The sequence below is a fragment of the Liolophura sinensis genome, chromosome 10 (assembly GCF_032854445.1).
Source record: "Liolophura sinensis isolate JHLJ2023 chromosome 10, CUHK_Ljap_v2, whole genome shotgun sequence".
In the NCBI taxonomy this organism is placed as follows: Eukaryota; Metazoa; Mollusca; class Polyplacophora; order Chitonida; family Chitonidae; genus Liolophura; species Liolophura sinensis.
This window is the reverse complement of record NC_088304.1, coordinates 3,934,087-3,947,162: the sequence shown is the minus strand read 5'-3', so window position 1 is coordinate 3,947,162 and position 13,076 is coordinate 3,934,087. Positions and strand designations below refer to the sequence as shown.

The 13,076-nt window shown below is 43.0% G+C and overlaps 1 protein-coding gene across 1 annotated transcript; it reads right to left on the bottom strand.

The window, feature by feature from the left end:
- Positions 1–4,799: 4,799 nt before the first annotated feature.
- LOC135476682 (macrophage migration inhibitory factor-like) lies at positions 4,800–13,003 on the bottom strand. Its single transcript, XM_064756791.1, has 3 exons — positions 12,833–13,003; positions 11,512–11,684; positions 4,800–4,967 (listed from the first exon to the last, which is right to left on the bottom strand). The coding sequence occupies exons 1-3, from the start codon at positions 12,938–12,940 to the stop codon at positions 4,898–4,900; spliced, it is 351 nt and encodes a 116-aa protein (XP_064612861.1). The 5' UTR covers positions 12,941–13,003; the 3' UTR covers positions 4,800–4,897.
- Positions 13,004–13,076: the final 73 nt, after the last annotated feature.

The window sequence follows — 13,076 nt, the reverse complement described above, 5'->3', positions numbered from 1 at the left end:
AGTCGGAGAGTTGATTAGTATGTGTAAAAAAAATACTCCACTTATATGTACGCCAAAAGAATTATAATGCTCGCATTTGTTCAGGAATTAACGTCTATATTTGAGCCGCCCTTGACATTGTGCCTTCTACACATTACCCTCTGTATATGTTATCACTTTGTCCCGGGTACACATAACCCCTCTGTATATGTTACACACATTATGCCCTGTACACATTACCCCTCTGTACATGTTACCCACATTATCTCCTGTACACATAACCCCTCTGTACATGTTACCCACATTATGCCCTGTACACATTACCCCTCTGTATATGTTACCCACATTATGCCCTGTACACATTACCCCTCTGTACATGTTACCCATATTATGCCCTGTACATATTACCCCTCAGTATATGTTACCCACATTATCCTCTATACACATTATCCCCTGCATATGTTATCACTCCTTATCCCCTGTATTCACTTTAAGCCCTCGATATATGTTACCCGCATTACCCCCTCTGCCTATTACCGTTTGTATGTTACCCGCATTATTCCCTCTATACACATTACCCTTTATATATGTTACCCACCTTACACCTCCAGACAGTAACCTTCCTGTATATATTGCTCCCATTATTCCGCCTTCATGTTTTGATGTTTTGTTTGATATAATGTTTCAGGGTAATCTGACACAAGGCCGCTCCAGTCGGGTGGCGGTCTCAGAGGTAAGCTTTGCCGCCAGGTTTGATATAGGCCAGGCCGGTTCGAAGTATACAAGACTACACTATGGCTCACATCTGGCGCCTTCAGTAGCCGGCAGCCACACAGAGAGGAAGGGGGACAACTCCGAGGATGACCTCGCCGAGCAAGAAGCGGCGGCCATCTTTAAATGGGTCGGACCAGGGATCTTCAGAAAACACCGGGAAGAGGATGAATTTGAATGGGAAGAACTGTGTCCTCTTCTTTCAGACACGGATGCAGAGGACGAGCAGGACGAGCAGGGCGACGGCAAGAAAGACGACGGGAAAGACGAAGATGAATTGGCGGAGATGGAAGCCAGAGAGCTCTTTCGGTGGATTGGGCCCAATCCATTCATCCAGGAAATCAGCTCTCTGAAGACAGCGTCCTTGGTGCCCTTTCCTTCCTGTGAGCTTTTGGTGCCACTGTTGAGCGAAGACGAGACAGAGGAGTGTCTCTCCCCTAGCGAGAGCTGTGAGAGCCTTAATGACTCAGGCCTAGCCCAAACTGCTTCTCCCACTCCGACACTACCTAGAGGCATTGAGCGTGATTTGAGGGAGGAGGATGAAAGTGGACGCTCTCCATGCACGGAAAGAGTGGCCATAAAGGCCTCATCATCTATGGGAGTACTGTGCGTGCTTTATGGAAGCGTCAGCGATCTGGACTGCTGTGATGAGGACAGCATTCCTCACAGTGCTTACACAAGTAGCTCTGGCTCAAACCAAAACTTTGATAAAATTGCTGACCCGCCATATTGGGGAATGTCTAGAGAAGACCCTCTTCCAGACACCTGGAGTGTCACCCGCTCTGCCAGTGCCCCAGCGTTTTCCTGCTCGGAACGTGACGCCCCAAACTGTCACGCTTTTGCCTATGAACACCGAGGATGGACACAGAGCCTGTCGTCCGTTACATTGGAGCCTTGTGACTGGCAGGACTGTCTGTATGGAGGAAGTGACACGCTGTCTGTGTCCGCTGAATATTCGGAAGTGGCGAAGGAATCCTGGGCGTACGACAACGAGGCCTTCAGATGGTGACTGCCCGCACCAAACGCTACCCCACCAGCTCCATGTGCGGCCATGTGGATACAAGTAGCAAACTATTCGTGTGAAACATTTGAAGCTACATGTAGTCAGTTACCCATATTACCCCTCCACACACTAACCCCTTTGTATATATTGCCCCCATTTCCCCCTCTTTGAAGATATGATCTCAACGTGGTCTAAAGCGCCATGTATATCCATTGGGAACATTATAGTTATATATATATATCAAGTTAATTGTGTTATATTTGATTTCAATGCAAATTATATGTAAAGATATTGTCAAGTATGTAGTAAATAAAGGTGTAAAAATAATTTTTACCGCATGGTGCTATGTGTACATATATGTAACATATATTGATGATGCTGATGATAAGTGTAAATACGTGTAATGTTTATTCAAGTCATGGAGACAAGCGATATTGGAACATTTTCCTGATTTGTTTGAGGGTTTGGCAAAAATCAAGGGAGAGCAAGTGCATCTTCACATTGGCCATTCAGTTCGTCCGAAATAGCAGCCGTAGCACCGCATACCTTTTCATGTCCGCAAAGATGTCCAGGCCGAGCTACAGAGGTTAGAATCTCTCGGACATTATTGAAAAAGTCGAAAAGATAACTCCATGGGTCAGCCCTATGGTCTTCGTTCCGAAGAAATCAGGAGGCGTTCGCGTCTGTGCCGACATAAGAGAAACGAATAAAGCCATTAAACCCGAGTGTTCAGTGAGCTTGATTTAACAGCAGGATACCACCAGCTAGAACTTGATGTTGCCAGTCGAACCTAACTTTCAGTACCCACCTTGGTCTAAGAGGGTACGAGCGTCTTATGTTTAGCGTCAATGTAGCATCAAAGATCTTCCAAAATGAAATTGCGAAGCTGATACGTCACCTGTCGGGCTCCATGAACTTGTCAGACATCTTGGTGCATATTAGAAACAAAGACAAACACGACAAAAATCCCCAAGCCGTGTAGCAGAGAGTGCACAAAAATGGTGTAAAACCCAACGCTGACAAATCAAGTTGTACGGACACATTTTTGACGCTCAGGGCATCTCACGAGACGTAGGATTGACGCAATCACAAACCAGCCCTAAAGAACGTGATCGAACTAAAGTGATTTCTCGGTATGGCACAATACGTATCGTGGTTCGTGCCAAACTAGGCTTCTATGACTGAGCGGCTCCGACGTCTGATGCACAAGGACACCGACTGGAAATGGGGTGCACGTGAACAGCATGCACTTCATGAACTCAACCGTGCTCTCACCAGTGCCGAGGTAATGAGTTTCTTTTATCCGAACCTGCCCACAGAAATGTTAGCCGATGCCAGCCCTGTGGGATTAGGGACAATCCTTTGTCAAAAGCGCAAAGTGTGTAGCTATGGCAGCCGCGTACTAACCGACACAGAGCAACGCTCTGACTTTACCATTATGACGGGCCACAAACCTTTGCTAGGGATCTTTCAAAGTCAAAAACCGACCTCTGCTGGTCTCGAAAGCTGGCGTCTGCGTCTTACGCCGTACAAATTGCCAACTTATTTACCGACCGGGAAGAGACGAGAACAATCCGGCTAATTTCATTATTCGTCACCCGCAAACTTCAACACCGACTGAGAGTCTTGCTGAAGCCTACGTCAATTATGTTGTTTCCTGAAAACCATGACACTCGACGAGGTCAGACAGAACACACAGAATAACCATCAGATGCACAGCCTGGTGAAAATGTTTGGACAAGCTCAGAACTGAGGGACTTTGTGACTGTAAAAAACGACCTGACCTCACCCAAGGTAAAAGGTACTTGCCATCGAAACCGAGCTTATGGACTTTAACATTATGAATTAGAAAAAGTGTTGTAACTCCATTTTTCTTCCAAACAATATGAACTTCCAACATATCCACGTGCAGAGCTTGAGTCGTTGCGTGTCCCTGACTAAAGGCAATTTTGGCAAAGTATAGGTGGTTTTATGGATAGCTGAATAGAGGCGACTCTGCAAGAAATAGACTATAAGTGTATATCGTGAAAAAAACAAACAAACAAACAAACAAATGGGAGCGATACGTGGGACAATGACTCATAGCCATGAGATACCTAGTTACACCAAGTGCGAGTTTAATTCCGGTCTCTGGCAGGAAATTTGTACTTTGATCTCACATCTTGATACCAACACCTTCACTGGTTTTTGAACGCTGGACGGGTTTAGTCGAATACTGGTACACCACGTGAGCATTGCAATGATTTAAACTTGATATACGCGATAGCTTATTTATTCGTTTATGTGAGTGCGGCTTTACACACAACTCAAGGATATTCATAATGGCTTAAGACGCGACTAAACTCAACTGCTCGTTGGTACAGAGTCGCTTACCACCAGTATTTATTTATTTATTTGATTGGTGTTTTACGCCGTGCTCAAAAATATTTCACTTATCCGACGGCGGCCAGCATTATGGTGGGAGGAAACTGGGCAGAGCCCGGGGGAAACCCACGACCATCCGCAAGTTGCTGAAAAACCTTCCATGTACAGCCGGAGAGGAAGCCAGCATGAGCTGGACTTGAACTCACAGCGACCGCATTGGTGAAAAACACCAGTGGAGTGGTTATTTCGAAACACGGGCGCTTGGCACCCGATGCCATCGTTAGTTTGGTCTTAAGGTTGCGTGTATTATCGCTGCAATTCATTCATTTTCAGGGTCACAAAAACAGCATGAAGTTATTGTGGAGGTTCCTGTTACCGTGCCGTTCTTTGTATCGTGGCCGTTCTTATTACCGAGGCCGTTCTTGTTAACGTGGCCGTTCTTGTTACCGCGACCGTTCTTGTTATGGTGACCGATCTCGCTACCGCGGCCGTTCTTGTTCAGAAATACAAAAATCATAGCAAATCTTGTGACTCAGCTGTACGGCCAATTATCTCCGATGTTAGTCATTCATGTTAAGGCATACACACAGAGACTCTAGATTTCCTCTTGTGAGGGTCGAATACCCTTTTGTTAGCACAATGGCCCGATATGTGAACATGAAAGGCATTGTTGTGTAAAAAATGTACACAGATATTATAGTGGATATTTAATATTTTCAAGTATGTACACTGCTTAATATGGAAGAAATGCCGTACATCGCCTCAGTCTCAGAGTCACTGTCACTTCGCAAATGTTTTACCATTCCAACCTACATTGTGTCTCTCCAAATCGTAGAAATTGATGTACAGCCTACAACACAGAAAGAAAGAACAACACACATTTACATCGCTCTGACAAACAGGAAATGGATCAGCTGTAATTCATAACTACTGCTATTATCTGTCGCCCCTCTGCACATCTTGTCCTACGATTAACTCACTTCAGTCACATGATATAGTGAGAGCCACTGTATGAAAAACAACACAGCGACCTCCGCAAAATTTCAGCCCTTCAGGATTTATCTTTCGCTTGGCTACAGTGTCATACAAAATGGAAGCACTGCCAGTATCTTTTTGCTGGATTAGAATAAATGTAATTTGGCCAGCTCAATACAGGGTTTCACAAACCTCAAGAAAATGTATACCATGGGAAGAGCTTTGCAGCAGAACAAAGTCAGGACGTATAATGAAAGTACGGTCATAAAGACGTGCTATTTACAAACATTCATATGCTGCCTCAGTGAAACACCATGCCGACCACGACACAATCTTCTGCACACGTACTGCATCACAGAACCAGTATATGTATTTATCCTACAACTATGACCGTTACGCACATGATACACAGGCATCCTATATTTTCCCGTATAGAATGGTTGGTATATGCATCCTCTGAAAACAGGGACTACTTTCAATGTTTACATTCAAAGTGCCCTCTACCCGGGAGAGCCCATCAGAATTTGGTGAGACGTAATTACAACAACAACATTAAACTCCAAAGAAAACAAATTTAATGGTCTTCGTTTCAGCACACAAAGAAACGACAAGCATGTTTGCTACAGCCTGGAGAATTAAGTAACTTTCAAGACAAAAACTTTGATCGCCGCTCCCAAATTAACTTGTTCAACGCATCAAGCATGGTTAACACCGCGACGTCACGGTATTTACTAACGTTGAGTGAAAATTCTGTAAGACGGATCGGAAGCTAGAGATCACGTGATCTCCTAAGCAACAAAGGGAGTGGGTGAAGAAAACGGCCCTCCCAACGTCAGTGCATAAGAAAATGCGTATTTTAAATCGCTGTCAGTGATATTGTATCCGCTGAATTTGTCTAATTTTCAGCTTTTCCGAACATTTCTGCAGAGCTTTCCTGATGTAATTTTGTAAAACAAGGCCTTACAGCTCCCTAGCGAAGTGGAAAAAGTGACTTTTCCCTAATGCTTTAACACTGGGCGGCCATTTTGGTTATACTCGAAAGGCTGATCACGTGACCTCCAAATTCCGACCCTACAGAATATCTTCATGGTGACACTCCTGAACTTTGTCCTCTAAGCAACCTGAACACAAGGTCGGGCTGATAAATATTCACATGTTGATCTCTGATCTCGTTCCACTTAGTCAAATAAATTTGTCACATGAATCCAAAATTTCGTCTTCCAATCTGCTGAATATAAACAGTTAAACGAGCAAATTATATCCGGTGCTAACACACTCACGACAGTCGTCAGTAGTTTCATCATTAATGTCTACCGATGTTCCATTATCAATGTTCACTGCTCCTTTTGAAAACTTTCCAGTGGAGTCACGATCAGTGGCTACCCAGCCGCATGGGCATGATATTTTCAGTAAAAGCAGTCTTTCCATCATAGTGCTGTAGCCGTTCCTTTCAAACAAGACATGATTTTAAACTATACCGCATGCGGAAACTTTGCTAGCATAACCCACGTCCTCTCACGTGACGACAGTGCGTGAGGGGATTCCCGTGGCGTAGAATATGACCGCGATTTTGTGCAATGGCGGCTTCGAAATAGTCCACGCTCGTGAATGTTCACCATATTCACTTATTTTAAATCGTTTACAAACCGAATGTAATGAAATAGAAATTTAAAGAATATATTAATATTCAAAACTAAAGGTTAATAACAATAGATTATCACAAAAGCACGTGTTCCGCGATGTTTTCATCAGCGATACGACAGGCCGACCTCAGACAACGAGAGCTTATACATCATCGCGGTCAACACACTGTCATGATAAGCTGTATATATTATATATTGCACATTAGTGCTCCCCCACCCCCTCCCACGTAACTAATCCCACGTAGAATCTAATCGCAGGAAGGGTATAGTGATCAGTCTCCAGTATACTCACACCAGGGCGACCAGTTATCGGTCTGACCCCTTCTGGCGAGCGTCAGGTGCCCATCCGCTCACCACACTCATACCGGAGCGACCAGTGATCGATCTGGGCCCTTCTGGTGAGCGTCAGGTGCCCATTCAGTCACAGTACATTCACATCGGACCGGCAATTTCTTGGTCTATACCCTCCTGGTGTACGTCTAGCATCCAATCAGTCAAGGTATAATGACTATACGATAGCTTGGTTATCCTCCTTCAGGTGAAGAAAGAAATGGTCACTGTTTTTTTCAGCATCAGGAAAGTTTACTAAACCCAATAAAATTAAATAAATAAGTAAAAAAAACGAGTGCATTGATCTGTTTGAAACAAAAACTTAAAAGAAATGCTTTAACATCCGATTCAAAACAGTGAAGAAAGCAATGAACATTCGCTGTGGTGTTATTTTTTTTCATATGATCGGGTGGAAAAGAGGGGGGTATAGAACATATGCTGCCCCCCCCCCCCCCCCCCCCATCAATGTAAGAGACATATAACATTCGTATGCCCATCGAGAAGCATAATATGTGTTTCACGTCAATCACTGCATGCAAGACCAGTTTCCAGAATACTGTTAAATGCAAATCACAACAGAAATAAGAAAGTATTAGGTCGTATCATGTAAAGAGAACCAATCACCAGTTCTCAATGTTGACGGAATGCCAAGCTTTTTTTCGTGCGCGTTACATGAAGTTTACTTGTCATTTCCGTTAATTCAGATCTTCAGCTAAAATAGATTAGCATATCTGAAGACCTCAAGACAGCAAACAGCCAATTTGTTTTCATATTTTAAACGTGGTCAAGCCTCGCTTCCACAGAAGTCCTACGGCCTATATAAACCCGAGCTGCGCACAACAGGTTACATTCGTCATCGACAGTTTCCAGCAAAGTGTATAACGGAGTGCTTCACCATGCAGCTGTTCTTTTTCCTGTTGATCTCTAGCGTAGTCGGCATGACTTTGGCTTCTTTTTGGATTAGCGACAAGCGAGAAGAGAGTCGTGATGAGAAATTGTATAGAATGCTGCTAAAAGAAGCGGAGCGTCGTCGCGCTGAAGGGGGCGAAACCATTCCGAAGTTGGCCGAATCGATGGGACTGAAGACTTACGTCGAATACCTCACGAAGGCGCGTCTGTTTCGCAATTAGAAACAACAGGTATGGTGTATACTTCTCCATTGCCTTTCCGTGAGTTTGTCCACTAACTGGGAATTGTAAATGAAATTGTTCGTCATGAACGTTCCTTGCGCCTTTTCTGTGACCCGGTTGTACTGGTCCGTGTTGAATGGCTTGCTTGTTCAGAATGTCCAGTATGCTGGATGCCTAAAGTAAGCAACTTTTCAACGCCTGGATTTTTTTTTCCCCACTCCCCCCCCACCCCCCCCCCATCAGATGTAACAAACCACTTTTGTTTTAAAAAAAAAAAGTTATGTATCTGTCCTGGTCTAAAGGAATGGCAGTTCTGCCAACGACTAAATATTCTTTAACCTATCCAGTCTCCGCACAATATTTGGTTTCAATAAAATTTTTTTTTTTTTCTCCCCTCGAAAGGTCCTTTCACCGCCTTCGCCCCAACTGACAAAGTGTTTGAAATCTACCGGAGTACGTTAAAACTTTATTGAAAATGAGACCTCGATGGAGCGCATCATGAAATACAGTGTAATGACTGGCGAACTAAAGGACAGCAACTTGCAGAACGATCTAAAGATACCTACCCTACTGGGCGGAGAGGACATGATTCGCATTAACAAGTACAAAATGACAAGGTAACTAAAAAAAAAAAAAATTTACGTTTTTTTGTTTTTCCTGTTTTTTTTTCAAAGTTGCACAATTTTTTTTACCTAGATCTAACTATTCATACACATTTCCATTCAATCTCTCCCCTATTTTTTTTTTTTTTTTTTTTTTTTTTTTTTTTTTTTTTTTTACACCATTTCTAACCGGGAGTTTCATGATGGCTTTTTTCAGGTAATCACTGCCTCTGGTCGCATCATAAAAAAGATGCCCGGAGAAACCGCCACGAACGGAATGGTTTATGAAATGGAGGGACTTCCTCAACCGCCAATGGGCAAAATGTCAAAGTCCATGGCCGAATGTCCAGTATTCAAGATGCTAACCAAAGCGCTTAATAAAGCTAAATTGGCGGAAATGCTTATGGGTGAGTTCGTTTTTTTTTTTTTTTTTTTTTTTTTTCTGTAACGTGCCCACAATGATGGAGGGTTGAATTACTTTTAATCTGCCTAAAAGATGCACGGAAATTTAAATTTCCGGCCATGCGGAAAACCCCGTCACCTTTGCCAAATCTATGGAATCGCTGAATTTGTTGCACCAGTTTTCTAACCCAGGAAATATATCGGCGGTGCAATTAGTGTACCCTTCCAGCAAAATCCTGCATTTTGGTTTAACAGTTCATTTGTACAGACGACAGTCATAGTACACTGGTCCAGCAAAATGTGCAGACGTTTAAACGCAAACCATGCCTACGTCTAGTCACAAATATACTTCCAAATTCTAGAATCTATTCTCCGCACCTAAAATAGCCCGTTGCCCACCAAATAACTATTCAACGTATTCTAATAGTTGTGCTTAAATAATCCAGAGCTTAATGTCCAGTCTTTCATATTACACTTTCACTACTTCATAAACAGGAGAGGGACCCTTTACTGTCTTTGCTCCAACTGACGACGCTTTCATGAAAATCCCAGAGAAGACAAGAGATGATCTTATGAAAAATGAAACCGCCTTAAAAGGTAACGTGGCAGGGAGGCGTTAACCACAATGGATTTTACATTCTCCCTGCCACCATTTTATGTAACTATCAAACTGGTTCAGCAACGACTTTAAATGTAACAATCAAGGCCATCACCAGGTAAATGTAAAAAGGTGATAAGTTCATTACTGAACACTCATACAGGTAACTCCTTAGGAGACCTTAATTAACCGGACTCTTTACCAAATTAAAATCTGTAAATGCGACGTTACATTCAAAACACCGAACCGGATAGAAAAGTTTCTACTGTTGACCTGGGTTTATTTACAGAAACCCTGATGTATCACGTGATGAAGGGAACATTTTACACGGCTGCATGGACGACGAAAGATACCATCACTATGGCGTCGGGCAAAACCGCTACTGTTACAATGGAAAGCGGTTTGTTTTACATTTATTAATGCCCCATCAGGCATATTTAATTCGGATTTTGGTCCCCTGTTTGGATGCAATAACGGCTACAAAAATATATATATAATACTTGAACTAATTGCGTTGCTTATTAAAGTTAATGAGCAGCACCTCGCTTCCATACATATGCCTCCCTATATTTGGCATGCGATTTAAATACCATGAAACTCGTAAATACGCAAGCAATACCCACTATGCAGGGGAATAATTTTGAACTTCAAAATTTTTTAAAATTTTCTTTCAGACAAATGGATGGTAAACTCTATTCCTATGACCACCCCAGATAACACTTGCGTGAACGGAGTTGTCCACGTCATCGAGGAAGTCATGATGCCGCCAACAGCGCGATTGGAACTGGTTTTTGACCAATGAGTCGTTTGTTGTTTATGTTGAGTTTCGTTGTCATTTGTTATGGAGTATTATCTTTTTACAATAAACACTTGAAACAAATTTTATTACTCAGCGTGGTTAAGAAAGGCAGTGATATTAAGGTTTTTACAATTTAAAACCTGGTTTATACTGATGCAAAACGAGTTTACTACCATCGGCCAGAAACCGAAGGATTGCAGAGCAGGTTTGTTTTTCACGTGTAAGAACCACACAGGCCAGATGGCCATTCCTGAAATCATTGCACTTACGCTCATGGAAAAATCGGTATAACTGTTCACTAAATATTATGGCTAGATCTTGTAAATATCAGGATTTCTGGGATTTAATTGCGTCTTCGTATGTAGACTTTTGCATCTCCTGAACTAAATCGTCCATAAGGGTTCAGAAAACCATTTCATAGGAAGTTCACTAACTGGACAACTGCTGTTGTGGTAAATTCGCGCTTTCCTCTAACCGTTCATAACCTGACTGGCTTCGTCTCTGGCCGTACGATGAAAGGTCTGGCAACCTGCGGACGGTAGCAGGTTTCCCCCGATTCCGCCCAGTTTCCTCCCATAATACTGGCCGCCATCCTACAAGTGAAATATTGACCACTGCGTCAAACCCCACAATCAAATGTAACTGTTCAATAGCGCGCAGTGAATGTTACAGCAGCTGTTGCTTACCCTGCCCTCTCAACCTTTGATTCGGGGGGCATATGTGCGAAGTGTTGATGATCACGTGTTTGATTTTCAAGAGGAAAAACTTAAAGCAAAATTTAACCACATTGTTAGCGACCGCGATTCCCTCGACTGATAGCGTATCGAGGATAAGAGATTACACTATTGAACACTATATGGTGGATTTAAAATCCAACACAGCCTTGGATTCAAATAGTCTAAAAATGAAACAAACCGGTTTAGAGGGATGCATAGTTTGGACTGAATGAAGTTCCCGATGGTCACAGTGTGTTGGTCGTTAACGTCTGGCCCCATTTTACCAATGCACATCAGATCGACCGTAGCGCAAGGATCCTGTGTCCCGCCAAAGGACATAACCTGGTCCGTATGAACTCTTACTGCGACGAACTGTCAACAGACCAGTGTGGGGGGAAAACAAGTTAGACTTACTATTAAAGGCAACCAAATAAAATATAATTGTAAGATACCCATAAACTTCAGCTTAATACACGAAGATAAAAATAAATTAAATGTATCAGTCTGCCGGAGTGATGCTAAAACGTATTCGGTTATATCAGATTATTCTGTTAGATATAACATACTTTCTATTAATTTAACAAAGATTCTAAGGTTGACAATATTCTGTTCAATATAAAACCAGTTGAAATAATACATTTTTGCATCAATCATAACACTGAGTTTAGGCTACATAACATTCAAAATTTACCCTATCATATGGCTTCATACAAAGAACTTTTCATACACGAGGGACGTGAAAATCATGAATTTTGTAATTTACGGCAAATGAACACGGGGCGGTAAGGATAGGTATGGCTGGGTGGGGTGTCATGGCTGGTGTCGTCGCCATGATACTTCAGAGGCGGCAGCATGGACTCGCCCTGGCGCATGTAGACACTGTAGGCCTATATATGTACACGCCTAATGACTCCTCAACGTCATGACTGAATTTTTTTAATTTTTTTTTTTATGAAGTAAGGCCTATGACATGAAACCCCAAGGTGACCCATCATAGGTCTACATATATACAACTGATCAATAACTTATCTACAAAAACCTTGTACCGGTAGCGCAAATTCTGCGGGCTATCCTTAAGTCTGTTAAAACTGCCCCACAAACTTTTAAAGCTGGTGCTAAACTTATAGGCTGATGTACCAGTAGCCTATAAATATGCCGCCCCACGACCAAATCAGGGACTTAACCCGTTCGTCATGTAGAATCAAACCAACACAATCCGAGCAGACCACAGTTTGTGTAATTAGTGACGACGTATAAGCAAAGTAAACTAGCAAGTCTGGACGTCTCGATCATAACTAAGGCAATAGTAGCCCGAGACCTCGGTGTAATGGTGGCATATATATAGGCCTACTGATACGCGGGGACCGCCAGTCACCCCTAGACCTACGTGATATACGCCTAACCCCATAATAAAAGAATACAGCCGAGATACTTGGCTAAGGCAATAGTTACGTCGCCGACGCCTACCCCTATGCAAGTATCACACCGTTCCGAGGTAGGCCAAGGCCTACTTAACTCACGGAAGCGGGCTTCCCGAGCATCTCTGCCACCACATTTGTTGCTTCGTTTAAGAACCCCTGGGGTACTTTCGAGCCAGGCGTGTTAGTGTTGATGATTAATGTGGGCATTTTCCTGAATCTGAAACTTGTGAATTGTAGACCTGTGACCCAACTGGCAACCTTGACGCCCCTCTGGTTATATAACAGTCAGTCTTCAGCGCCGCCTGGCCTTTGGGGCGCACGGACTGTCATTCGGTCCGCGAGT

Excerpts from the sequence above, each read along its gene's own strand:
- LOC135476682 (XM_064756791.1), bottom strand. The coding sequence starts at position 12,940 with ATGCCCACATTAATCATCAACACTAACACGCCTGGCTCGAAAGTACCC. Across the intron at positions 11,685-12,832 it reads TGCTCGGGAAGCCCGCTTCC|TTCGTCGCAGTAAGAGTTCA; the intron begins GTGAGTTAAGTA and ends GTCTGTTGACAG. Across the intron at positions 4,968-11,511 it reads CTATGCATCCCTCTAAACCG|GCTGTACATCAATTTCTACG; the intron begins GTTTGTTTCATT and ends TCTGTGTTGTAG.